The sequence below is a fragment of the Kogia breviceps genome, chromosome 4, assembly GCF_026419965.1.
Source record: "Kogia breviceps isolate mKogBre1 chromosome 4, mKogBre1 haplotype 1, whole genome shotgun sequence".
NCBI classification, from domain to species: Eukaryota; Metazoa; Chordata; class Mammalia; order Artiodactyla; family Physeteridae; genus Kogia; species Kogia breviceps.
The window spans coordinates 92,203,070-92,230,216 of NC_081313.1; the positions used below are offsets into that span (position 1 = coordinate 92,203,070).

General features: G+C 39.0%; 1 protein-coding gene across 8 annotated transcripts in view; it reads left to right on the plus strand.

The window, feature by feature from the left end:
* The window catches only part of EPB41L4A (erythrocyte membrane protein band 4.1 like 4A), a 268,976-nt gene that overhangs the window by 231,622 nt on the left and 10,207 nt on the right, over nucleotides 1–27,147 (plus strand). For 5 of the 8 annotated variants that reach the window (XM_059062177.2, XM_067031456.1, XM_067031451.1 and 2 more), the window contains 2 exons: nucleotides 577–654; nucleotides 11,759–11,878. In XM_059062177.2, the coding sequence (XP_058918160.1) occupies nucleotides 577–654; nucleotides 11,759–11,878 (198 nt within the window). The remainder of the gene's footprint in view (nucleotides 1–576; nucleotides 655–11,758; nucleotides 11,879–27,147) is intronic. The other 3 variants (XM_067031457.1, XM_067031458.1, XM_067031453.1) reach the window with 1 other exon arrangement.

Genomic DNA, 27,147 nt, shown 5'->3' on the forward strand with positions numbered 1-27,147 from the left:
TAGTCTAGCTAGTCCCTGGCAGAATGGCTGGAAACCTAGGACCTCTCTCTGTCTGTGGTCTCTGCACCTGCCTAACTTAGGTGGCTGGAAGGAAGCAGAAGCTACCAGCCCTGTTAAGAGACTGTCCTGGAACTGGCAGAGTATCCCTTACACCTTCTTCTGTTGGTAAAAATCAGTCACGGGACCAGCACAAATTCAAGGGGAGGGGAAATAAACTCTCCCTTTCTCCATGAAGGTAGGGGTTTGACAGGACTTTGTGTCCATATTTAGTCCACCCCAGGGGCTTTTAGCTTTTCCACGTCAGAGTTCTGTTGGAAGTATTTGTTTCTGTGGTCCCTTCAGGGAGCATGGTGACATTTGCTTTCATCTGCTCTCATTTCTGTAGACATTCAGATGCCTGGCTGAACTGAGAAACTCTGACTGGGAGAGGGCTATGACAGCTACTTATGTTTAGATTAGTAATTTTACTGCAAAATTAATTCTAAAGAACCAACATGAACCTTTCTGAAATTCTTCATTTGTCATAAATGTGGGTTTTTTTTTTTTTTTTTCCTTTTGCTCTTATTTTGTTTTCAGGTCGCGCTCACGCTGTAACACAAGCAGTGGTAGTGAATCAGAAAATTCTAATAGAGAACACCGGAAAAAGAGAAACAGGTAATATTGGAAGGTCGTGGTTAACGGGAACTCTGAAATCAGAGGCTACCACTGGTCATAGAAGCTGTGTGTCCTATGAATTTCTATGCCTGATTTTTCTCATCTGTGTTTAAGAAGGAATCTGGCATGATTTGAAAGCACTGTTTTAGGAAACCTCAGCTCTTTGGACTGAGTTTCTTATCTTTACAATAAGATGATTAAACAATTTGACATGAGGTTCCTTCTTGTTAATAAAAATATGGTGACCTATATTTAGGTACAACACGTGTGAATTTGTTTAAGGGTGGTAAGAAATTTTACCATTTGTAGAACGATTTCTCCCTGAAGTGTCTTTTAACATGACATCATCATCATCCTTTGCCCAGCCAAAAAACGAGACACTCATAGTTGCATAGTTTCAGCCTTATGTATGTGTACATGCAAATACGTGTTTATACGCGTGCCAGGCGCACACAGTTAGATGGGTAAATGCAATTAGTTCATATCTTTAAGACTTATTCTTAAGAGCTGGTTAATAATATGATTTGACATGTAATCAATGTCAGTGATGGCTTAATGCACTAATCAGTTCTTCCTAGTTCTGAAATACTTATTTGAAAACAAGTAATCATGTAATGAAAGAGCACCAGGTTGGCGAGGTGAGGGATTTGGCTCCTGGTTATGCCAGTTTCCAACCCAGTGGTTCTCAAATGGGGACAGTTTTGTCTTTCCCTGTGTTCCCTGAGGACATTTGGCAATGTTTTGGGATACTTTTGGATGTCACAATTGGGGGGTGGGGCGGGGATTGCTGCTGGCTAGATTGCTGGAACAGGATGCTCTATGAAGAGAGCTAAGATTCATAGAGTTATAATGGTCCCCGGAAATCATCAGATGAGGGAACCAAGACAAGCATAGCTGGTAGGTGTTGTTTTCAGGGATCTGTCCTACAGATATATTTGCACACATATCCGAAGATAAGCATATTTTTTTACAGCACTGCTTGTAATAGTAAAAACTCAGGAGGAAGCTATATGGCCAGCGGTAGGTAAAGTAAAATAAGATAGATAAACTCAAAGGAATAACCATTAGAAAGAACAAGGAGACTCTGTATGTGTTCTGCTAAACATCCTCCAATGCACAGGACAGCACTCTACAACAAAGAAATATCTGGCCCCAAGGATGTCCCTACGGCCACTGTTGGGAAACCGGTTCTCACCTGACGTGGAGTCTTGCTTGGTTGCTTTATTTTTCTGGGCCGTCTTTTTCTCCTCTGTAAAAGGAGGCAGTTGGATAAGATAATCTCCAAGGTCCTTTAGTGCTCAGAGCTCCTGTCCTGCGTTGAATTGGCCTCCCTCTCTAACTACAAAGCCTGTGTAATAACAGCCCAGATAGCATTATAAGAGTGGGCCATTTTCTTAGGAAGCTTTCCATGTGGAGACTTCTTAGGGGCTGGCATCACACTATATAGAGGTGAGATCTCAGTGTGTAAGGACACCTTTCTCAAGGAAATGATTTCAGTTTCTTTATCTATAAAAAGCCAAGTGTGGAGGATAGCTCTCCCTCAGGTACCCTCTTCCTGCTCTAAAATTCAGTATTTCTGCACAGACAACACAAAACAAAGCAAAACAAACAAACAAAACAGCCTCCCTCCCCCATTTGTACTTGCTGATCAAGCCAGTATCTTAATAAATATATTTCTGTTTTGCTTGGTGTATTCTAAGTTGAGCTCACAGGTGCTCTATTCTCAACTTCTCAGAAGGTAGCCTATTTAAAAACAGTGTCTTTTCAGGCCAAAAGTGCTCACGGTGACATTTGCTATTAAAATGAAACACTATTTAAAGGTTGCCAACAAGTTCCTAAATATCTCATTACTGATCTAGGGGCACTGCCTTCAATATTCCTTCTAGGTGTTTTCTCCCTCTACCCCAATTTCTCCTCCCACCTCAATTTCATGAACAATTTTTTAGACTGGCTTTCTTTGTACTGTATTTTAGAATGATGGTGGTTCTGAATGTTTAAATGCAAATGTACTTTGTAAGGCTATTAATGAGAAATTGCTTTCAAAACACACTGACACAAAGGTTTTCTAAATCATTTATTTTACCTGCAGAGATATTGCCCTAGGGTTATACAAGTTGCCTGTGTCTGTAGAAGATGAGGTCTGGACTCTAGCTCTCAGGGGCATAACAAAAAGTGGGCACAGGAAGAAACATGTCTTGCAGTTCCAATATCCACTCCTCAAAATCCTGGTGTAGGTACAGTGTGCAGAGAAAGATGGTGCAACACATTACACTGGCCCTGGGTGCCACGTACCCATTACGCAATGCTGCCGCTAACCCCTCCGTCCCATTATTAGCCTTTAAAATTTTGCCGGAACCCAGTCATTCCACCTCGGGTTACAAGGATCTGAGTATTTATACTGTGGCCCTGCTGATGGTCCCATTACAGACACAGTATGTCTTGTGTCTATAATGAAGGGTTTGTCAAATGATGTCTGACTTTCTGCTTTGGGGGAGAGAATGAATCTCTTCAACCTCAGTTGTCCTTCCTTATTTTGGTTGGGAGCGTGACCCAGCCAAACTCTCACCAGCGTCTTTTGTGCTTTTATTAAAGGACTCTGGTAACCCTAGAATGGGGCAAAGGGGATCTTGAACATGCTGATGTTCTACTTCCTGCTCACAAGGTCTCTAAATTCAGCCCTGGATGCTTCCTTACTTTGGAAACCAGAGCCTGCACCCAACACACCCCGCTTTCCTGTCTCCCCAGGGGAACTGTGACCTGAGGCAGAGGGACAAAGACTGTGCACATTTGCTTTTCTTTTTTTTTTTTTTTTTTTTTTTTGCGGTACACGGGCCTCTCACTGTCGTGGCCTCTCCCGTTGTGGAGCACAGGCTCCGGACGCACAGGCTCAGCGGCCACGGCTCACGGGCCCAGCCGCTCCGCGGCATGTGGGATCCTCCCGGACCGGGGCACGAACCCGCGTCCCCTGCATCGGCAGGCGGGCCCTCAACCACTGCGCCACCAGGGAAGCCCCATTTGCTTTTCAAGCACTGTTTTGAAGCCCATGATGTGTCCAGTGGAACTCTGGACAGAGTTCCAGAGAGACTTTTCTGGAGGCTGTGTGTGGTCTTTGGGATGCTCTTCCCTATGCTACTCTTTCTTGCTGTTTTTTTGTCTTTGTTTTTGTTTGTTTGTTTAACAGAAGGAAGGTCTCTCCTATTAGGTTTGAGACAATTCTGTGTAAATACTGTTTTTTCCACAGTGTCTACCCATTAGATTTTAAGCTGCCTTGCTGTTCCCATGGATGACAACGTCAATATCTCAGATTTTGTGTTCAGAGAAACACAAGTTAACAAGACAATGTTCACAGATCAACTGTATCCAAAGCAGTAGCTATGGCTTTTAACAACCATGAAAAAAAAAAAAAATCATAATCCACATGGACTCTGGAAGGCTAGTATCAGAAACAAGGATTGTTGTTTAGATTCAGTTTTAGAAAAATATAACTGTAGATAAGCACCCCCTCTGTCAGTTTTGGGTCTAGAGCTAATGAGGCCAGATGGGTGAGGGCTGTGCAGTAACTGCAGGGTTTCATTCCACAGAAGTTTCCGGCAACACCAGAGGCTTCGAGCCTCCTTTGTTTGGGGAATTGTTTATGTCTTTCTTAATCCCCTTTCACTTCAGTTGTTGTTTCCTTACTGTTTTCATAATCTGCATGGGTACCTACAGTTCTCTAGATTTTAAGATTTGAGAAAATAGATTTTTCCTCCCTTTGTATAATACCTGGAAGTTGGAGCACAGTTTCTTGTGATAACATCTCAGATGACAGAAAGTCCTTATTTTCCCCTCAGTGTCTCTACTTACACGCTCATCTTAATTTCTCTTCTCTTGCCTCCCTTTTTACTATATCACATTATTTTTCCTCGCCCAGTTCCCTTTTTTTTCTTTCCTTAGCTTCTTTCTCGCTCTTTCTTTCCTGTCTTCTCTGACTTCTGTGTCTCTTTAGGAGCCAGTGATGTGTCAAAAAAACCCCAAGGGTGTGGGTCAGGGTTTTGGTTCTGCCATGTTCTGCTGTTTGCCCTTGGGCAGCTCATTTAACAAATTTAAACTTAGCTTTCTCATCCCTAAAATGGAGTACATACTACCTGGTCTGCTTTCTTGAATGAGTTACTGCAAAGACCAAATGAAATCTGAGAGGTGATAACACTTTGGCCGAGGGAGCCGGACAGTTTAATATCTAATTTTGGAGTCACTGCCTCTTTCTTTGGCTGTCCCCACCTCTCCTACACCCTCTTTCCAGCCTTTTCCACTTTTCTTTAACCTTGTCTTCCGTTTCCCCATCTTCCCTAACTTTACACATTTGTATTTTCAGACCAGGCATTCTTACCCTCTGATTGATGGGTAGGTTTTAGGGGTCTCATAACCCCAAGAAATTGTATGTAACATTCTTTGTGTTTCTAAGTATACAATTTTCTGGTGATAATCTGTAGATTTAATCAGATTCGTAAGGGGGTGTCTGACCTCCAAAAAGTTATGAAGTGGTCATTATGATCTAAATAGTGAGAGATAGATTGATATTGGGAAATGGAATTGGTAGGATTCAGTGCACTGGTAGGATTGAAAACTAAAAGGCTGCAAATTTCTTTTCAGATTACTTACTTTGTTATACCGATTTGTGAAAAAATCGGTTGAATTAAATTAATCAAATTGGAAATCTACCAAGTACAAAGCAGCATGAAGTTAATGTGAATATTAGATTGCATTATGTTTTACTAGTTAGAAGTTTGAATCTTGCACCTCAGATCAGAAGGGTCAGTCAGCTCGTCTTTATGGGTTTGAGCCCCTGGGCCATGCTCAGGACTTGCCCACAGTGTATGTTGAAGGAGGACCTAAGAGGTAGACCTATCGGAGTGAAGCCTTTCATAAACCAGCTTTCCCTGAAAATGCCTTGAGCTTAGTAAAATATCCTTCATGTTCAGAGAAACTGGTCTGCAAAATATCCTTTGTGCTGTTGATGAAAATCAGCACTCCTTTGGGCATTCACCAGGGAGGATCTGTGGATTACTCAGTCATTAGCTTTGATGTGTTGCTAGGCTTTTAGGATTTGAAGTGGGAGATTTGGAGGAAGTGGGCAGTGAGGCAGAGAACTAGTCTGGTGTCTTTTGCATAAGCATAAAAGTGGAAGTAACTCTAGAGCCTGGTAAGGATTAAAAGGGTAAGAGAAATGAGAGAAGCTGGGGGTAAAAGCTGGACTAGAATAAATTGGCAACAGGGGACCATTTGGGCCTTTCCTAAAGTTAATTTTGGGATGTTTGCATCATAATCACATGAGTTATGTACACGAGGTGATGTGTGTGCACACGTGTGTGCGTGTGTGGGTGAAATAGAACTCAGAACAAAGAATGAGGGACCGTGCGTTATGACTTCTGAAGATGCTTTGAAGATCTCTGTGCCTAGGAGCTGGTTCCTTTACCCTCTGAGTTTTAATTTTCACACATGCAAAGTGGGATAATACCTGCCCCGCCTACCTCACAGGGTTTATAAAGATCTAAGATAATGGATGCACTTTGAAAAGCACAGAGGGCCCTCCCTGCATGGGCAGGTACTATTTGATTGATGAGAATGTTCAGCGCTGCTCAGTGTTATCTGAAGTCCTGTTGGATCTGCAAAGTGGGGCCCAGCTCCCTTTAACAATAAAGAAATCAGTATTTCTAACATGAATTTGTTCTGCCACAAACGTTGTTAGAGTTTCCTCCTGCTTTTTAGACATCTTTTAGAATCTGTATCTGAATAATGGATTAAGATGGTTTGAAGTATTTAAAATGTGTTCCACGGGTCTTTTATATTATTTTTCTGGAAAAAGAAAGAAACCATCCTCTGTGGCACTGCAGCTAACAGGGACAATACATTTGAGCCGGGGAGATCTAGATCACGGCTTTGGCAGGGTTTTGTTGTTGTTAGAGTGATAACACAAAGCAAAGCTTTCCTGTCCCTCCGCCCTAGGGAAAAAAATGTGGTTTGGATGATGGCAAACTTAAATCAAGGGACGTTTCTTCCACATGGCCTGAAAATAGGTAACTGTTTCCTTGCAAGCATTCCCTCCTGCCTGGTCCCTGTCCCTGATTGGAGTGTCGGGGCTGGCTGCAAACCAGGTAAAAATTGCGGAGTTCGTGCACAGCTAATGGAAATGATGTTCACCATGGTACAGATGGCACAGGGTTCTGATTTCCACTTTAATAAGTTGTATTAAGATTTAGACATTTGATGTGGATGATTTAGGGATTCCAGAGCATAATCCAAGTTGACAGAGATGACTGTGGAAGTGCGGAGCTGCAGCAAATGAGGAATGCTGTCAGATGACTAAAAGCAGAGCAGGTTGAACATCATGAAAACAGAAGGAGAGTTTGGGGAGGGAGATGGCACCAAACACAGCCCATTTTAGCAGGGAGAGCATAAGGAGTAAGTGGAAGAGGTAGAAGCACCTTTAAGAGCAAATAAGTATAATTTATTGATGGTGGGGGAAGGTGGGAAAAGCAAATGAATTTTTTGCTTGCTGGTCTTCAGGGAGTATGTCGACAGATGCCTGGAACCAACATAAATTTCCCAAGGGAAGAAAAACTGCTGAAAAAAAAAGAAGACTGGTTTATAGCATGTGATCCAAAAATGAGAGCAGTGGATGAGAAACACAAGTCCACAGTCAGCTGGGAACTGCAGATTTAATATTAGCGATAGAGTGGTTGTATGAAACAATTGTCTGGGAAGTTGTGCTATTGCTGAGGAGTGGAGAGTTGTGTTGTTTTTTTTTTTTTTAACCGTGTCTGACTGGCTTATAAATAAAGCACGAATAGAGAACCATAATTTTAAAGCTGGAAAGGATCTTCACAATAATTCAGTAGATGAAGAAACAGACCTACCAAAGAAGGTTAAGCGTTTTGCCCAGGGTCTCTGAGTCAGACAATGACAGAGCTGGCACGAGGCTGAACTCAGGAGCGATGGGTATTGCTCTTATCACCTGGAAGCGTCATTATACACTTGCTCTGTAAGATTTCTCAAGTTCAGTATTACACATGGTCTTTATCTCAGTGAATGAGAAATGAAATTAAGAACTGGTATAAAGGAAGGTCCTATTAAGAACAAAACTGCCCGGGTAAAGGTAGAGGATGAAGTAAAACCCGCGGGGATTTGTATAGGAATTCATTTGGTACTGTGAAGAATTTTGCAGAAGAGGCAGAACTATAATTGGGAAGATAGGAAAGAAGAGACTAGGAACAGTCATTATCTTCATTATTGTTATCAAACGATTATATGACGTTTCATCTTCCAAACCTTTTGCAAACTTTAATTGTCAAATGCAGTTAAAATCTAAATTGCACGGATAGCCTGAAAAATTAGGGTGTTGAAGTTTGGTGAGACATGGAGGAAATGTATCAGAATTCTCTTATTCTGAAACATTATTGGAGAACGCTCTATTCTAGAGCGACGCTCTCCCTCGTACCTCGATTAAAAAGCAAAAACCTTCTCACTGTAAGGCTTCTTAGCCCAGTTGCTAACTCTCCTTGGTTGTACGTGAGGAAATAGACAAAATGTGATGCATGTAGAGTTATTGCCTTAATGGCTACAGGAAAGAAACAGCATTTTTTGAGGTTCAACTTTAAATATAATATTTGAAAATGAATACATCCCCAGTGAAAATTTCAATGGACTCCTTTCCCCCCTTAAGACTTTGATGACTGACTGTCATGTAAGACATTTTGACTTTTTAAAAGGTACTATATTGATATAATGCTTACAGTGTTTTTATTCTTCATAATGTAAATCCCCACATTAAAATTAAAATGTAGCAGGAAAGGAGCAAAAACCAGCACTTTGTGTTTGCTACACCTAAGGAGAAATGAGACTTATAAGGTAGAATCATGATAGGATATGTCTTTTACAATTAAAGATTTCTTTAGTTACTCATGCATAAACAAAATAGTTAACTCCTGCCTCATAAGGACTCAGTGTTACAATATTCTTGCCTTTAGGGCTAGGAGTTTTCCTTTCCATGTAGCATCTGTATTTTCTGGAGCAGTTCAATGATGGAAGAAATGACACTTTCATTCTTGTAATGAGGTACCATTAACCAGAGGCCTTTTGTAAGGGTGTAATTTCAAACTTCATTACAGACTAAGGCAGCCACACTATCCGTTACTCAGGAGAATGTGCTTCTGTTATGACTCTCCAATGAGCCTTACATTTTTAATGTACCTTGTTAGAATATTTATGAAAGAGTATCCTCAGTAGAGGGCAACTGTCTCTGGAACATGTGAGTCCCAAGGATATTAACTGACATGGTTTCATTGCCCTCACTTTCAACTTTTTGATTAGGAAAATAAAAGTTAAAGGTACATGCCATCATCTGAAATTCTTTCTGATTTAGTTCTTGTTACTAGTAAGGTACAAGAAATATGTGTGCTCTTGTCTCAGGAGTTTTGATTTTTGTTATCAGAGTAAAGCCTCAGTATGAAAGTAGCCAGCTAAATTCCACAATAGAAGAATGAGCATATACTTCTTGTGCTTTCTTTGAACTGTCTAAGGAATGTTTCTCTAGGAAAAGTATGTTTGCCTCAGTCCGGTTTCACCCTTGCTGGTAGGCTTGACCTCTCAAAAATATTTAAGGATGCTGATTTTTAAAAAAATGAGTGAAATTTTGTCCTGTCCACGAACTGTGCAGCAATTTAGCTCAGAATGGAAGCTGTAGTCTAAAAGACTCCAGGCTTAGGAGTTGCCAGGACCTGGTGTTATGTCTACCCCGGGCAATGCAAGGTGTGGGTTCCTGTGGGAGGGAAGACAGCTCCTTGCCAGCCTGACGCCTTCCCACTGTCTCTTCCTAACTTTGGATCCCTCAGTCCTGGGAGGGTCCAGGACAGTTCCCCCTCAGCAGGTCTGGTGGGTCGCTCCCTGGCTGTCACATGATACATGGAATGGCTCGGAGGTGTAGGTTCTGGCTATGAAAATACATATACATACATGTGTGTGTGTATGCGCACATGGAATTTTCAAATGAGAGTGTTTGCTTCAAAGAGTGATTAATAATTATGACCTTGTCGTATACCTTCTCATATTTTTCTTCAGATGTTTCTAATATTCAAATTCATATGTTCAGTTTTCATTTCCTCTGCACATGTCATTAGAAGAGGGAACTATGTTCTTGAATTTGTAAAAAATACCATGACTGTATCCTGTTAATATTCAAATAGTAGCCTATTAGGAATGAAAGCTTTAGTGAGGAAATATATACAGTTCAAAGACTTGAAGTGTGTTACAGATAATTTTTAATTAACACAATTCCTCTTTAATCTAGAGAGATTTAAATAGCTTCTTCCTCATAAGCTACTTTTTTTTTTAAACTGGAATTTGCTTTCCATTGTCTCTGTTTAAGTATAAGTGAGATGAATATATGTCACTCGTCTACTGGTTTGCATTATAAGCAAATCCAGATAGCCACCCCACAGTCTGTACTAAGTGCTGTAACAGGGCAGCGGAAAGACATCTGTTCAGTGAGGGAAATGACTCTGGACTTGTCTATTCTTTTCATTTCTGTTTCGAAGCAGTTATGGTCATGCAGTCACAGTACTGGGATGATTACCGTGCAATTCCATGCTGCTCTCCCACGCCCCGGGAGCAGCACCGTGAAAGAAACACCCTGGAGCAGCTTCCTCAAGAACGTACATAAATTCAAAGTTAAAGATTCAAATAACAGGTGTTTGATTTTTGCAAGAAATACTCATGGCTTCACAGCATCATTGCAGTGCATTCCAGACATTATTTACATATTAATTAAGCACTTGCTTTAATTAAGTACTTGGTTCCCTCTCTCCCCTGTAACACCTCACCCTTGTTTTTAGAAAGACTTGATGCATCAAGAGTCCGAAACTTCTGCAGGCTGTGTGGTCCATGGATGGGTTTTGCCAGGTCCATACAGTATTTCACATTCATAATTGGTTGCCATTACTTAAAAAATAGAAGAGTTCATTTTTAAAACATCCAGATTTGTGGATTATCTTTTAAAAACTGAGAGGATTAAGTAACATTGTCCCGTGCTCTTACATGGCAAGTGCCTGTGCCCCCAGTACCCCCTCCCCCCAGTTTCCCTTTCCCTCATTTTACATTCCCTGCAGGGCCCCTGGCCACGCTGAGTGCTGAGTGCTCAGCCCTCATTCCCTCTTAAACATGCAAGCAGCATAACCAGAATGTTCTGTGCCTACTCAGTTGCTGAGGCATTATGCCACCATATTTAACTTTTTTTATTTGTAGCTTCGTGTCTTAAAAAAATGGAAATTGTATCTGGCACTTATTGTGCATGAAAACTTGGACAATTTGTGAATTTTTAAGAGCATTTCAAAGGAAAACTATTCATTGCTGTTTTACTTAGTATATTTGTATAAAATGATTTTGTTTCATGATTTAAGATTGCATAGCAGACACCACTGTTTCTTTAGTCGAAACCTAAATATGTTTTATTTTTTAACTTATTTATCTTTGGCTATGTTGGGTCTTCATGCATGCACGCAGGCTTTCTCTAGTTGTGGCAAGTGGGGGGCTACTCTTCATTGCTGTGCACGGGCTTCTCATTGCGATGGCTTCTCTTGTTGCGGAGCCCGGGCTCTAGGCGCGTGGGCTTCAGTAGTTGTGGCACGTGGGCTCAGTAGTTGTGGCTCACGGGCTCTAGAGCGCAGGTTCAGTAGCTGTGGCACACGGGCTTAGTAGCTGTGCGGCATGTGAGATCTTCCCGGACCAGGGCTCGAACCCGTGTCCCCTGCATTGGCAGGCGGATTCTTAACCACTGTGCCACCAGGGAAGCCCCTAAATATGTTTTAAATGAGTTTTGTTTTTGACACATGTCTTTTTACTAGGAAATTTTAAGCTGGGGATGAAGTCTGAAAATAACCAATATATGTTTACTTATTTATATATAAATATTATATACTTACCTATTTATGGATATAGTAATACGGCTAATACATTCCTAGCTTTGAGTGATTATGGTAATATTGCAAAATAACTTTTAAAAACATGTTGAGGATGAACTGATAAAGCACCACATATGTGGATGTTAATTTTAGATGAATGGTCTTTCTTTCAGAATACGGCAGGAGAATGATATGGTTGATTCGGCGCCTCAGTGGGAAGCTGTACTAAGGAGACAAAAGGAAAAAAACCAGGCGGACCCCAACAACAGACGATCCAGACATAGATCTCGCTCGTATGTGCCCTCTCTTTCTGCCTTGATTCAAAAACTCTGAGCTTTTAGTAGCATGCAGAGTCTAGGGCATATTGGGCTGTCTCTCTGAGGTCTTCTAAAGTGATTTTGTTCAACCATGATTATACCAGTTTATTTGTCATATATACCTTCTTATATTTGTTATGCTCATCAACTATATCTGAAGCAGTAGAAGTTGGAGCACAGCCAAAGCAAAATGTCATAAAAAACAAGGCCATCAAAATCATGTTTTGTTTTGTTTTAAAACAAAGGTGTATATTCAGCTAAATAAGTAGGAATAGTCTCCTTTGTTCTGGAGCCTGGCTGTTGGTGAAATACCTGCTGCTTATCTCAATTTGAGTCTGCAGAATCCTCTTAAGTCTTGTTCCAGATTAAACCAGATGTGAATAACTTCCCATCAAATCACCATTTGTAAGCAGTAGTCAGTGAGTGATTCATTACACCCAGTGTTGAGATTGGCCTGCTCCTTCTGTTGCTAGGCAGTGCCATGTGTGAGCATAATTGCCCCATGATGAGGTTGCCAGTTCCCCAAATTAATTTTCTTTTGCACTGGTAAAGTTTATACTTAAACAAAAATGTTTGCATCATAGACTCTCCACACCCACCTCTTGTCCCAAAGCATACCTTTTTTTTTTTTTTTTTCTGATGTGCAAGAAGTAGATTTACTAATGGAGTATGCACAAGCAGTCAGGCAAGGGGGCTCTGCCCTAAGAACTAAGTGGGAAAGCAGCTTTGGTTAGGGAGATTGACACTCCATAGTCAGAGTGTGGGCCACCTTAGAAGGTGAGAGGCCCTGGGAGATACACCTTCCATAGACAGAATGTGGTCCAACTCAAAAGGCGAGAGCGGCCCCAAAGCATACCTTTTTAAAGTGAGCTGGACCTAACTAACTACCTATCCCTTTATGATCCTGGGTGGTTAGATGTCTGGTGTTGCCTACTTGTGGAAGGAGGGATGGTGTCTCAGCAGGGTGGTGGGAGGATGCCTGGGAGTGGATGGGAGGCAGTCTCTAGAGGTAGGTGGGGAGCTCTGAGGCAGCTCAGTTTAACAGAGGCCAGGAGCAGGCTCCAGAGGGGACACCCCGTAACCCTAGGGGACTCTGCTCAGTCTTAGGGGCTTGCTTTCGAATGAGACGTTAACCCATAATGTGTGTGTGTTTTTATCAGTGGTACATCATAACGAATGATGTCTGTTTCTTCTCTAATAGAAAATTTGCAGGTAGTCACTAAGCACTGTACACCCTATAGATTTATTCTTTACTCCATTTGTTTTTGTTCTGGAACCTAACTAAAATGTTCAATTTAAAGCAGAAGTTAGGAAGAGTTATGGGAACATATGTGTATGTATAACTGATTCACTTTGTTGTAAAGGAGAAACCAACCCACTATTGTAAAACAGTTATACTCAAATAAAGATGTTAAAAAAAAAAAAAAAAAAAAAAAAAAAAAAAAAAAAAATAAAGCAGAAGTTAATAAAAGTTTCCTTGGTCTTGCATACCACCTCTCCCTAATTCCATTAAAAAAAAGAGAGGTTTAGAACAGGAAGAATCAAGCCCTAATTGTGGACAGTTTAACCAAAAGGCACAGAACCCCAAGATAGGATCCCAGCATGGTCCTGGCCATATCTTTTGCAACTATGCTTTTACCCTTCCATGTGGAATCTTTTCCTATGAGGGACTTATTATACACAAGTTTTGGGAACTTGGTATTAAATCTTAAAAACAGCATTCAGTTTTTCTAATTATTTCTAAAGCACTCTAAATTCAACTAAATGCCAATAATAAGTTTCATTTATTAAATAAAGGGAAAAGTAAAATGAAATTAGGAAAAATCCTATATATAAACTTTGAAGAAGCCAAAATACATTTCTGGGGATAATAGTAAATAGTGAATAATCATTTATAGATAAAATTGATAAAGAGAATAATCCAAAGTTGTTGAGTATTAAGTTACTAGATGGGACTATAGATTTAATCATTTTTAACAGTGATCTGAGATTCTTTTTTTTTTAAGAAGATTTGGGTGTAGGAGTTTATTAATGTATTTTATTTATTTTTGCTGCGTTGGATCTTCGTTTCTGTGCGAGGGCTTTCTCTAGTTGTGGCAAGCGGGGGCCTCTCACTATCGCGGCCTCTCTTGTTGCGGAGCACAGACTGCAGACGCGCAGGCTCAGTAATTGTGGCTCACGGGCCCAGGTACTCTGCGGCATGTGGGATCCTCCCAGACCAGGGCTCGAACCTGTGTCCCCTGCATTAGCAGGCAGATTCTCAACCACTGCGCCACCAGGGAAGCCCAATCTGGGATTCATTTAACACCCTAAGGAATAAACTTTTTTACAATTGAGGTAATTTGAGGTGAAATTTACTTCTAGTGAAATTGCTCTCACCTTATGGGTAGAAGTCTATAAATTTTGACAAGTGTATACATAATGTATCCATCATGCCAATCAAGATACAGAATTTTAAAAGTTCCCTCATATTCCTTCTGTTCAGTCCCCATTCCCCATAGGCAGCCACTGTTCTGATTTATATCACCATAGATTAGTTTTTTTCTCTTACTGAATGTCACATAAATGTAATTATACAATATATGCTCTCTTAAAATGTGGCTTAGTCCATTGTATGATTTTACCACAGTTTGTTTATCCATTCTCCTATTGATGGATGTTCGGATTGTTTGCAGTTTTTGCCGTTTTGTGAAAAAGCTCAAGGTACTCCACACAAGTGTACCTGTGGAGTATGTTATCTTTTGCCTTGGGGTAAATACCTGAGTGGAATTGCTTGGTTAGAGGATATGTCTAACCACATTTAATTTTATAAGAAGCTACTCAAATGATTTCCAGAGAGGCTGTATCATTTTATACTCCCACTAGCAACGTATGAGATTCAGTTCTGCTCTATTCTTGCCAATATTTGGTTTTGTCTGTCTTGTTAATTTTAGCTCGTCTAGTTGGCTTGAAGTTGTACCCTGCTGACGACTGACGAAGTTAACCACATTTTCCCGTGCTTATTGGTTAACCATATATGTTCATTTGAAAAGTGTCTGTTCAAGTTTTGCCCATTTTTAATTGTTTCCTATTATTTATTTGTAGGGCTTTTTATATGTTCTGGATATAAGTTCATTTTCAGATATGTGTATTGTGAATATACATATCTGAAAAAGAATTCTTGGCTGTGGTTTGCTTTTTCATGTTCTTAACATTGTTTTTTGGTGAGCAGACAGTAAATTTTGATGAAGACCAGTATATCTTTTTTTTTCGTTTATAGTTAAGGCTTTTTTTGCATCTTAAGGAATATTTGCCTACCTCAAGGTCACAAAGATATTCTCATATCTTCTTGTAGCAACTATATAGACTTTGCTATTATATTTAGATCTGTGATCCATTTAGAGTTAATTGTTCATTGTATGAGGTAGAGGTAGATATTGAGAAGTTTTTTTTTTTCCAGGTGTTTTTCCAATACCATTTGTTGAGAAGACTGTCTTCATTGAAATGCCTTGGGGCCTTTGTTGAAAATCAATGGACTGCTTAGATGTGGGCCAATTTTGTTTCATTGATCTGCTGTTTGTCTAGTCTTAAGCCACCATGTTGTCTTAGTTACTGTAGCTTTACAGTAAGATTTGAATCATGCAGTGTAAATTGTCCAACTTTGTCCTTCTTTTTGTCAAGGTTGTTTTAGCTATTTTAGATCCTTTGAAGTTCTATGTAAATTTTTGAATCAGCTTGTTAGTTTTTGCACACAAAAAAGAAAAAAACCTGTAGACTTTAGATTAGCATTATGTTGAGTATCTATCGATCAATTTTGAGAAAATTAGTGTCCTACTCATCCATGTATTTAAGTCTTTAACTTCTTTCAGCAATCTTTCTAGGTTTCCAGTATAGTTATTGCATTTATTTTGTTAAATTTAATCCTAAATATTTAATATTTTCAATGGTATTGAACTACATTTTGTAAAATATTATTTTCAAATTGTTTGTTAGTATATAGAAACACAGATTATTTTTAAAATATTGATATTTTATCTTGCCATCCTGTAACCTTGTTAAATTGACTTATTAGCTTTGGAAGCCTTTAAAAAATTTTTTTTCTTAGGATTTTCTACCTTTGCAATCATTTTGTCTCTGAACAGATACAGCTTTCCTTTATTACTAATCTTTTGCCTTTTACTTCTATTTCTTTCCTAAATGTACCGGCTAGATTTTCCAAAATAGTGTTGAATTACCATGTTGAGTCGAAGTGTTAAGAAAGCAGACATCCTTGGCTTGTTCTCTTTCTTGGGGAGAAAGCATTCAGTATGTCACATTAAATACGATGCCAGCTATAAGATTGAAGAAGACCCCTACTATTCCTAGTTTAAGAGTTTTTTTTTTTTTATCATGAATGAGTTTTGATTTTTTTTTTTTTTTTTTTGCGGTACGCGGGCCTCTCACTGTTGTGGCCTCTCCTGTTGCAGAGTACAGGCTCAGGACACGCAGGCTCAGTGGCCACGGCTCACGGGCCCAGCCGCTCTGCGGACCGGGGCACGAACCCGTGTCCCCTGCATCGGCAGGCACACTCTCAACCACTGTGCCACCCTTTATCAAGGGAAGCCCTTGAATTTTGTTATTAGCTTTTTCTGCATCTGAGATGATTGTATATGAGTTTTCTTTATTCTGTCAGTGGAGGAATTACATTGGTTCAGTTTTGAATGATACATTCTTGCATTCCTGGGATAAGACCTTAGTGATTCTGATCTATTATCCTTTCCGTATATTGCTGGATTCTATTTGATATTATTTTGTTAATATTTTCTTTTCCTATGTTCATGAGAAATTCTGGGTTATAATTTTCTTGTAATATCTTTGTCAGGTTTTTATTTTTTTTTTTAAACATGGTTATGCCCGTCATATAAAATAGTTTAGGAAGTTTTCCTTTTTTCCTCTATTTTCTGAGAGTTAATGTAAAATTAGCAGTACTCCTTCCATAAATATTTGATATAATTTACCTGGGAAACCAACCCTGCCACAGATTTGCTTTGTGAAAAGTTTTAAATACAAACTGAGGAATTCACTGGTGGTCCAGTGGTTAGGACTCTGGGCTTCCACTGCAGGGGGCACGGGTTCAATCCCTGATTGGGGAACTGAGATCCCGCATGCCACTGTGCGGTGCAGCCAAAAATAAAATAAAATAAAAAATAAACTAGTATCTCTTAAAAAAATGAATAAATAAATTGCAGACTGAAATTCTTTAGCAGATACTGGGCTGTTCAGATTGTGTCTACTTGTTATGTGTAGGTTTAGGTAGTAGGTGTTTTTAAAAGAATTTGTTCATTTTATCTAAGCTGTCAAAATCTTTTAATAAAAAAATTATTTGTAATAATTCTTTTTTTTTTTTTTTTTTTTTTTTTTGCGATACGCGGGCCTCTCACTGCTGTGGCCTCTCCCTTTGCGGAGCACAGGCTCCGGACGCGCAGGCTCAGCGGCCACGGCCCACAGGCCCAGCCGCTCCAGCGGCATGTGGGATCCTCCCGGACTGGGGCACGAACCCGTGTCCCCTGCATTGGCAGGCGGACTCCCAACCACTGCGCCACCAGGGAAGCCCTGTAATAATTCTTTAGTATCCTTTGAACATCTGTTGTGATATTACTTTCTTCATTCCTGATGTTGATAAGTTGTGTCTTGTATTTTTCTCCTTAATTGTGTTTTCTAGTCTTTTAGAGAACTAACTTTGGGTTTAGTTGATTTTCTTTATCTGTTATCTATTTCATTGATTTCTACTCTTTATTACTTCCTTCTATTTATTTTGTCTTTTATTTGCTCTTTTTTTCGTCTTCTTAAGGTGACACTGATTTTAACCCTTTCTTCTTTTTTAATAAAAGTATAAAGTTCTAAATTTCCCCTAAGTCTTGCTTTAACTATATTTCATATATTTTGATGTGTTGTTGTTTTCATTATCATGCAGTTCAAAATTTTTAATTTCACCTGTGATTTCTTTGACCTTGGTTTTTTTTTAGTAGTGTGTTATTTAATTTCCAAGTATTTGGAGATTTTTCTACATATCTCATTACTATTAATTTCTAATTTACTTATGTTTTGGTTAAGAAAAATCTGTATGATTTCAGTCATTTCAAATTTGTTGAGATCTGTCTTAAGAGCTAGCATATAGTCTAACGATGAATGAACTGGTGGACTTGAAAAGAATCATTCTCAGTTGTTGCGTATAGTTTACAAATGTCAAGTAGATTAGTTTGCTGATAGTGTTGTTCACATGGTCTATGTCTTTACTGATTTCTTTGTTTACCTTTCAGTCAGTCATTGAGAGAGAGATGTTAAAATTTCCAATAATGATTTTGGATTTGTCTCTTTTACCCTTTAGTTCTTTCAGTTTCTGCTTCAAGTTATTTTGAAGCTCTGGTATTAGGTACACACATTTTTGTGAATTTTTTTTAGGGGGGGTCGTCCTGATAAATTGACCTTTTTATCATTATGAAATGTGCTCTTTATTCTGGTAATACTCTTTTCTCTATGTCCATTATACCGACACACTCGTGTGTGTGTGTGTATGTGTGTGTATGTGTCTTTATATAACCATTACACCTTTTTCATGCTCACTTTTTGCATGGTATATATGTTTTAATACTTTACTTTAGACCTAAGTATATCTTTGTGTTTAAAGCTCATCTCTTGATCTCTTGTAGACAGCAGTATTTGGTCTTCTTTTTTTTTTTTTAATCTAGTCTGACCACCTCTAACTTTTAAATTGAATGTTTAGGATACTTATGGGTCATGTAATTAATAATATTTTGGGGTTTAAGTCTGCCATCTTACTCTTTCTTCCTGTTTACTGAATCTATTTTTTGTTAGTTTGTTCCTCCTTTCCTATTGTATTTTGTGTTAACTGAATACTTTTTGGTATTCTATTTTACTTTTTATATTGACATCTTACCTATACTACTTTTTATTATTTTTTTATTTAGTGGTTTATTTATGACTTACAGTATGGTTCCTAATTTATCACAGTCTGTTTAGGATTAATATCATAAAATTTTATTAAAACAGAAATCTTAGAAAAATATAGTTCCAGTTATCCCCTCTTTGTTCTTTGTGCTATTGTCCTATATTTGATTTTTGCATATAAGTAGCCCCACATTTCAATGTTACCATTTTTGCTTCAACAGTACATTGTTTTTAAAAGAAATCAGGAAAAGAACAAAATTTTATAGTTAATGTGGTAGGCAGAAAATGTCCCCTAGATATGTCAATGACTTGATCTCCATAACTTGTGAATATTTTGTTAGATGGCAAAGGGGAATTAAGGTTGCAGATGGAATTAAGATTGTTAATCAGTTGACCTTCTGCCAAGGAGATTGTCCTGAATTATCCAAGTGGACCCAAGTAACAGCAAGGGTTCTTAAAAGTGGAAAAAGGGACAGAAGAGGAAGTCAGAGTAATTCAATTTGAGAACAGCTTAACCTGTTGTTGCTCGATTTGAAGATGGAGGAAGGAAGGGGTCATCAACCAAGAATGTGGGCAGCCTCTGAAAGCTGGAAGAGGCGAGGAAATGGATTTTCTCCTAAAGCCCTCTGGAAGGAGTGCTGCCCTGTCAACATCTTGATTTTAGTCCAGGCAGACCAGTGTCAGATCTGATCTACAGAATTGTAAGATAATACATTTGTATTGTTTTAAGCCACTAAATTTATGGCAATTTGTTACAGTGGCAATAGAAAATTAATACAGTTACCCAGTTTACTGTTACCTGTCCTGTTCCTTTCTCTAGATCCAATGTTCCATTTGCCTTCCTTTAGCATTTTTTGTAATACAGGTCTGTAGTTGATAAATTGTCTGTTTTATTTTATATGAAAATGTTTTTATTCTACTCTTATTTGTAACAGATACTTTCACTATCTATCAAATTTGGGGTTGATGGTTTTTTCTTTCACACCTTAAAGAGATTGTCTGTTGTCTTCTGATCTGTCATTTGTGGTAAGTTAGCCTTCATTCTGTAAACACTGTATGGAATTTGTCTTTTTTTCACTAGCTACTTTTATGACTTTATCTTTAGCTTTTTAGCTCTTTGATTATGGTGTGGCTAAATGTGGTTTTCTTTATACAGTTGAACCTTGAACAACACAGGGGCTAGGGGCACCAGCCCTCCCATGCCCTCAAAAATTCATGTATAACTTATAGTTGGCCCTTGGTATACATAGTTCCCCTTTATCCACAATTCCACATCCACGGATTCAACCACCTTTGGACTGTATAGGTACTGTAGTATTTACTATTGAAAAAAATCCGTGTATAAGTGGACCTGAGCAGTTCAAACCTGTGTTGTTCAAGGGTCAAATGTATCTATCATCTTCTGTAATTTGGTATTTTTCACCAAATTGGGGAAATTTTTGGCCATTATTTTTCACATTTTTTTTTTTCTGACTCATTCTCTTTTTCCTTTTGGGCATCCAGTTGTATGTATGTTAGACCATTTGATATTGTCCCACAAGCAACTGAGGTTCTGTTCATGTTTCAAATTTTTCTCCCTTTTTTCAATCATGGTAATTTCTATTAACCTGTTTTCAACTTCATCAACCCTTCCTCCTACCCTCATAGTCCAGTCTGCTATTAAATTCATTCAGTGAACTTTGTACTTCCCTGTTTTAGAATTTCAGTTTTGTTATTTTTATACTTTCCATTTCTCTGATGAGATTTCCCATCTATTCATTGATTATGTTCCTATTTTCCTTTAAGTTGTTGTATATATTTATACAAGATGTTTTAGGGGAACTCCCTGGCAGTCCAGTGGTTAGGACTCTGAGCTCTCACTGCTGAGGGCCTGGGTTTGATCCCTGGTCAGGGAACTAAAATCCCACAAGCCTCACAGTGCCCCCACTCCCCCCCCCAAAAGATGTTTTAAAGCCCTTGGTAAATTCCCATATCTGGGTCTTTCAAACTCTATTTCTATTGACTACTTACATTTTTTTTCTTTCCTAGATTATGACTATATTATTCTGCCTCTCTGCATGTATAATAATTTTTTATTGCATGTTGGAAATTTTAGAGGATATGTTGTAGGAGGTCTGGATTATGTTGTCTCTGGATTATGTTGTCTTCCTTTAAAGAGTATCAAATTTTGTTCTGGAAGGCAACTGAATTGCTGTTGGATCCTCTTGATCTTATTTTTCATGCTTTGATAGGGTGGGACTTTTTAGATTTTGTCCTTAGCCTAGGGTATGTTCTTTACTTTATTTAGGCTTGACCCTTATTCTTAAGGCCTGGCCTTTCTGGAGTCTTAGTTGAATACACAGAGTGCTCAGCATGGCTTCTCCACTGTGACTGCAACAGAGCCTTGTCTGCTACCACTTCACACAGCTCTCAGCCTTGCAGTGGCTGTTTTCTGTTAGGCCTCAGAGTCCCACCCAGCTTATGTATAACTTAAATGTAGTGAATGTTCTCAGCCAACCTCTTAAGGAAAACCCCGTGCAGACTTCTGGAGTCCCACTTTTTTCTTTTATCCTGCACTGTAAATTTCAGCCTCAAATTTTGATTTTTACCTCCTCAGCCCTGTGAGTCTGTTGCTTCTTGAGTTTCACCTCCCTGTACAACATTGGGAAAGTGTCCCCAGGCAGAAAACTTGAGCAAATTGGTGGGGGGAGGAGGGGGGGCAGCTAACCTTGCGTTTCCCTTCTCTCAGAGATCACAGGCATATGGTATCTGTTGCCCAATGTCTGACAAAAAGTTGCTTTGTATATTTTGTTTTATTTTATAGTTTTTGAGGATGGGAAGGGAGGGTTTGTCTGATACCAGTTACTCCATTGGATGGACCAGAAGTGGAATATTCTTTTTTTTTTTTTTTTTTTTTTGCTGTATGCGGGCCTCTCACTGTTGTGGCCTCTCCCATTGTGGAGCACAGGCTCCCGACGCACAGGCTCAGTGGCCATGGCTCATGGGCCCAGCCGCTCCGCAGCATGCGGGATCCTCCCAGACCGGGGCACGAACCCGTATCCCCTGCATCGGCAGGTGGACTCTCAACCACTGCACCACCAGGGAAGCCCAGGAATATTGTAGAATAATATCTTTGAATTGGGTATTGCTTCTATCGGATCAACTGAAATCAGAAAAGATCCTAATGATACTTTGAATTTAAAATCTTATTTAAACTTTCTTTTAAATCTTACCTTCATGATAAAAATATCAGATCAGACAGAGGGTTATTTCAGAACCATGCAATTGTATGAGAGAACCCCGTTAAGAGTATGATGTGTACCTTTCTGGAATTTAGTTTTAAAGCAAACCATAAAAAGACTTAGTAAATATTTGTAGGATGACGTTGTAACTGTACTTGATTGTTTAACTATATAGCTGATATGGCCAAAGTACAGTTAACAAAAAAATCTGTTTGAAGAGCAGTTCATTCAGAATTTACTCTGGCTGCTAAGTAAAAAGCAGAGTGAGAAGGACGAGGAAGCAGCAAGAGCAATTTAAACATATTTTGGTGGTCCAGGTGCAAGGTGGTTTTAGCTCAGAAAAGATAGTGGTGGTGGAATTGAAGAGAAGTGGATGAACACACATTTTGGAAGGAGAGCCGACAGGTTCATAGTGTGAGAGATACCGTGGATGAATTTTGAGTTGATGGATTAAGTGGGTAGACGTGCCTTTTTACCCACTCCATCCATGAGATGGAGTGGGGTGGTCTGGCGAAGTGAAAAGATTTCTGGCGAAGTGAAAAGATTTCTGTTCCATTAGGTTTGAAAAACCAAGTGGGTGATCAAATGGAAATGTCAGGTAGGCAACTGGATAAAAGTGTTCAAATTTTACAAGATGATGGATTGCTTTATTTAGGACAAACTGGGCTCTGCCTTTTATTTGAGCTATGACATTAAAAACCTGAGGTTTGTTGACAATTAAGAAAATATCTGCTGGGTGCTATTGTCAGATCAGACCTCTGTCTGCCTTCTGCGTCTCCGAGTGTTAGCTTATTACCTAATCTCCACAAACTCCTAGTGTCATGTCTACAACACAGATGATACCATCCTCATGAGATTTTGCTGAACATTACTAAGTCAGATCACATACATCAAGTGACAGAGTAAATACTCAATAGCAGTTACTGTAATTAGTAAGTTCTCCAGGTCTCAGTTTATCTGTATAAACAAGGTACTTGATTTTTTTTCCCTTGAAATGAGGTAGAGCTGAGAGGTGAAGAGAGTCGGGTGGGGCCCAACTCACATGAAAATTAGAATTTGAGAATTTAGGAATCACTACAGCTTTTTTTTTTTCTTAAGTTAAAACATGGTTAGAGCACCATTTGAAGAAAGTAATTAAAAGTGTTCTTCAGATATATTTGAGTATATGTAGCATTTCAGATACTTAGTAAACCACATATCTCTCAGTTACTTCCATATTCTTGAATTCCTACTACAGTGTCTGTAAATTGCCCATGTAGAGGTATCCACTGAGGATGAATGTTATGATACATCATTCATACATGATTCACTCATTGTTTTTTAAATCTCCAATGATAAACTAGAAGCTTATGTTTATTATTAAATGCCAGAGACATACAGTAGTATAAAATACAAAATCTTCTCTCCTAAAACACATTAAACTGAAATATGATTGGATATTATCTAGAAAAAATGTGAGAAGTACGGTTTGTTTTTTTTTTTTTTTTTTTTTTTTTTTTGTTGTTGTTGTTGTTGGTATGAGGGCCTCTCACCGCTGCGGCCTCTCCCGCCGCGGAGCACAGGCTCCGGACGCGCAGGCTCAGCCCCACGGCTCACGGGCCCAGCCGCTCCGCGGCACGTGGGATCCTCCCGGACCGGGGCACGAACCCGCGTCCCCTGCATCGGCAGGCGGACTCTCAACCACTGCGCCACCAGGGAAGCCCCAGAAGTACGGTTTTATCCAGTGTATTTTTCAGCTGCATTGTCATGACATTAAGGTTTCCTTATCATTAGGAAACTTAGATGAAACTTCTTTTCTACATGGATGAATTTTTACTCACTGGGGTATTTGGAGGAGGCATCAAAGCTGAAACAGTTAAGTTCTCATAGGTTCAACCTGTGTGTGCGTGAAGGCTCAGGCTCCCCCTGGTGGCAATAATGCCTTACTACTTCTTTTGAAAAATGCTACTGTAGAAGATGAGGTTGTCAGGGTAGAATGATGTTCCCAGTTAAACCCAAAACAGAAGTCTGGGCCTTAGAAAAAGATTTAGCGTGAAGTCCCTGGAAGTGACTCCTGAGCGATCTTCAGCAGCTAGGTTTCTGGGCTCTGTGGATTTCTAATCTTTCTTGAATTCTAAGAGTGGGAGCGGGAAGGAGGGGAAGATTAAGACATCTCCTAATCATATCTATTCTGACCACTCAGGAATATGATGAGGAATTACTGAGATATATGTTAAGTGCTTTGAATTCTTCAAATAAAGATGTTTTGGAAACTTAGTTTTCTTAGTAACACATTTTCAGCTCTAAATTTCCTTCTATGGCAGTGGTCAGTATAAGATCACAAAAATAATAAGTCAAATGCTGTCATACTTATTTTATTTTCAGTATAACATAATATACAAAATGTATATTATCTACTATACTATAATATATAGCATAAATTATATGCTATACTATATAATATATGGCATATATATATATACTATAATATATGCCATATATTATCATATAATATTTTCTAGGTAATATACTTAGAGTATTTGGAGGATGCAGAAGACGACTATAAGGAAGAAGAAAAATTATTTCTAAATGATGTCTCATCAAAGAAATTTCTCTGAAAGGTGAATATTAATTTGAGTTATTGGTATAAGGTGTGTATGAGGGATACTTTTGAAAGATATTGGACTAATACTGGACTGCCTGTATATTTTATATATACATTGTACCTATGGACAACTCATGGTTCTATTTCCTTAGGAATCTATTTGGAGAGTTCAAATAAAGCACCTACATAATTAAGCCTTTTAATTAAGAAAAATGGCTGTTAAAATTCCACAGCTTTCTGAATCCACAAAATGATGTTGAGCTGCACCTAATGAAATCATCCTAAATTATTGATGAAATTTGTGCAGATGTCAGCATAAAAATGATATAGTTCTCATTAGCATGTAGCCTGTGTTTACATTTATTAAATCACAGGTAGTCTAGCGGTTGGGGTTGGAGATTAGCATTTTTTTTTTTTTTTAGCCTTGGGACTTTTCCTTGTCTTAACACTGTTTGAAACTGCTGGCATTTCAGAACTCAGTTTAGTTAAATATATGACTATTATGTTGCTGTAGAATTTAAACATATAGACTAAATTCCTGAATTTTTTAAGACCAATATTTATGGCTAGAAGGACTGGTGTTCTTTTAAGGTAACATTTCTGCTAATTTTTCTGAGATGGGAATGAAAGGCATTTCATGTGGAATTGCAGCATTAATACCTTTTTAAAAAAATTGACGTATAGTTGATTTACAATGTTGTGTTTCAGGTGTTCAGCAAAGTGATTCAGTTGTACATAGAGTTTCAGGTGTACAGCAAGGTGATTCAGTTGTACATATGCTTTTTCAGATTCTTTTCCCTTATAGGTTATTACAAGATGTTGAATATAGTTTCCTGTGCTGTACAGTAGGTCCTTGTTGTTTATCTTTTTTACATATAGTAGTATGTATATGTTAATCTCAAACTCTTAATTTATCCCTCCCCCCGTAGTAGCTTTTTAAAACATGAAAATACCTTTTTTTTCTTATAATTAATGTAAGAAATTCTTTTGGCTGAAAGAAAAAAATCAGACAAGATAGGAAAGTATAAATAAGAAAATAAAAAATTACTTGCAATTCCAACACTCAGAAATATCTATTGTTATCAGTTTTTTGTATGTTGCTCATATTCATTATCTTTCACCACCACTGGGCCTGGTGTGGTGGCCTTGGGGGGTGTGTCCTCCTTGCCCCTCATTGCTTTTTCTTTCTCCTCTCCTCCTCCCTCAAAGCACTTAGCTTTGAGTCTCATGCCATCAGATTATTCCTTCATTCTTTTAAGATTTAGTTCCTGCCTCAGTGTCATTCTCTCCAGCACTATTCAATAACCACATAATGGATCTTTACAATAACTTGGCCTCTTTGTTCCTTCATGAAACCTTAGCTGTTTTACTTCTTCATCATACCTTTGACCAGTGGTTTCAAATCTGGGGCAGTTTTCCCCCCCAGAGGACATTTGGCAATGTCCAGAGTCATTTTTGGTTGTCCCACTGGGAAGGTGTTACTGCGTCTAGGGGTCAAGGTTGTGGGTGCTACTAAGCATCCTTCAGTGCACAGGACAGCCCCCAGCAACTAAGAATTATCTGACCCAAAACGTCAGTAGCGCTGAGGTTGAGACACCCTGTTCTACCTTGAAGATAGCCTCACTACTGCACCTTCCTGAAATAAGAATGATTCCCAGCGGAGTAGCTTCCTAACCTAGATATTATATAATACTATGGATTATTGGGTGACTTCCTGTGAGAATCAGATGCTGATGTATAATTACAATGGAACCATCTCTCTCTGGGAACAGAATAATAGCTTAGTGCTTTTAATATTAGCACCTTCTCTGGCAGTATCATTGAATACGTTAACATGTTGTCTAGTGAATCAGACCAGCCAAATGTAGGAAAGGCAGATCCCATATAGGAAATCCTTCCAAAGAAGCATTTAAGTTTTTTTAAGCATACAATTTTATTCTTTATAACAAACTCTACCTTTAACAATACCATATTTTATATGTCTGAGACCAAGGCTTCATCTCCTCCCGTTTATCTTCTTTTTTAAAAAATTTTTTTAAATTAATTAATTTATATTTGGCTGTGTTGGGTCTTCGTTCCTGCACGTGGCTTTCTCTGGTTGCGGCGAGCGGGGGCTACTCTTTGTTGCGGTGCGCGGGCTTCTTATTGCGGTGGATTCTCTCGTTGCGGAGCACAGGCTCTTGGTACACAGGCTTCACTAGTTGTGGAGCGCAGGCTTCAGTGGTTGTGGCTTGCGGGCTCTAGAGCACAGGCTCAGTAGTTGTGGCGCACGGGCTTAGTTGCTTCGCGGCATGTGGGATCTTCCCGGACCAGGGCTCGAACCCGTGTCCCCTGCATTGGCAGGTGGACTCTTAACCACTGCGCCACCAGGGAAGACCTCCTTCCCCTTACCTTCTGTATTTGACTCCTTTTGAGTTGATTAAAAGGTCTTTACAGACAGATTTTTTTTTTCTCCACAAAGGAAAAACCACTTAGTCAATTCAATTGCTAGAAAGTAGTTTATTGTATTCTGT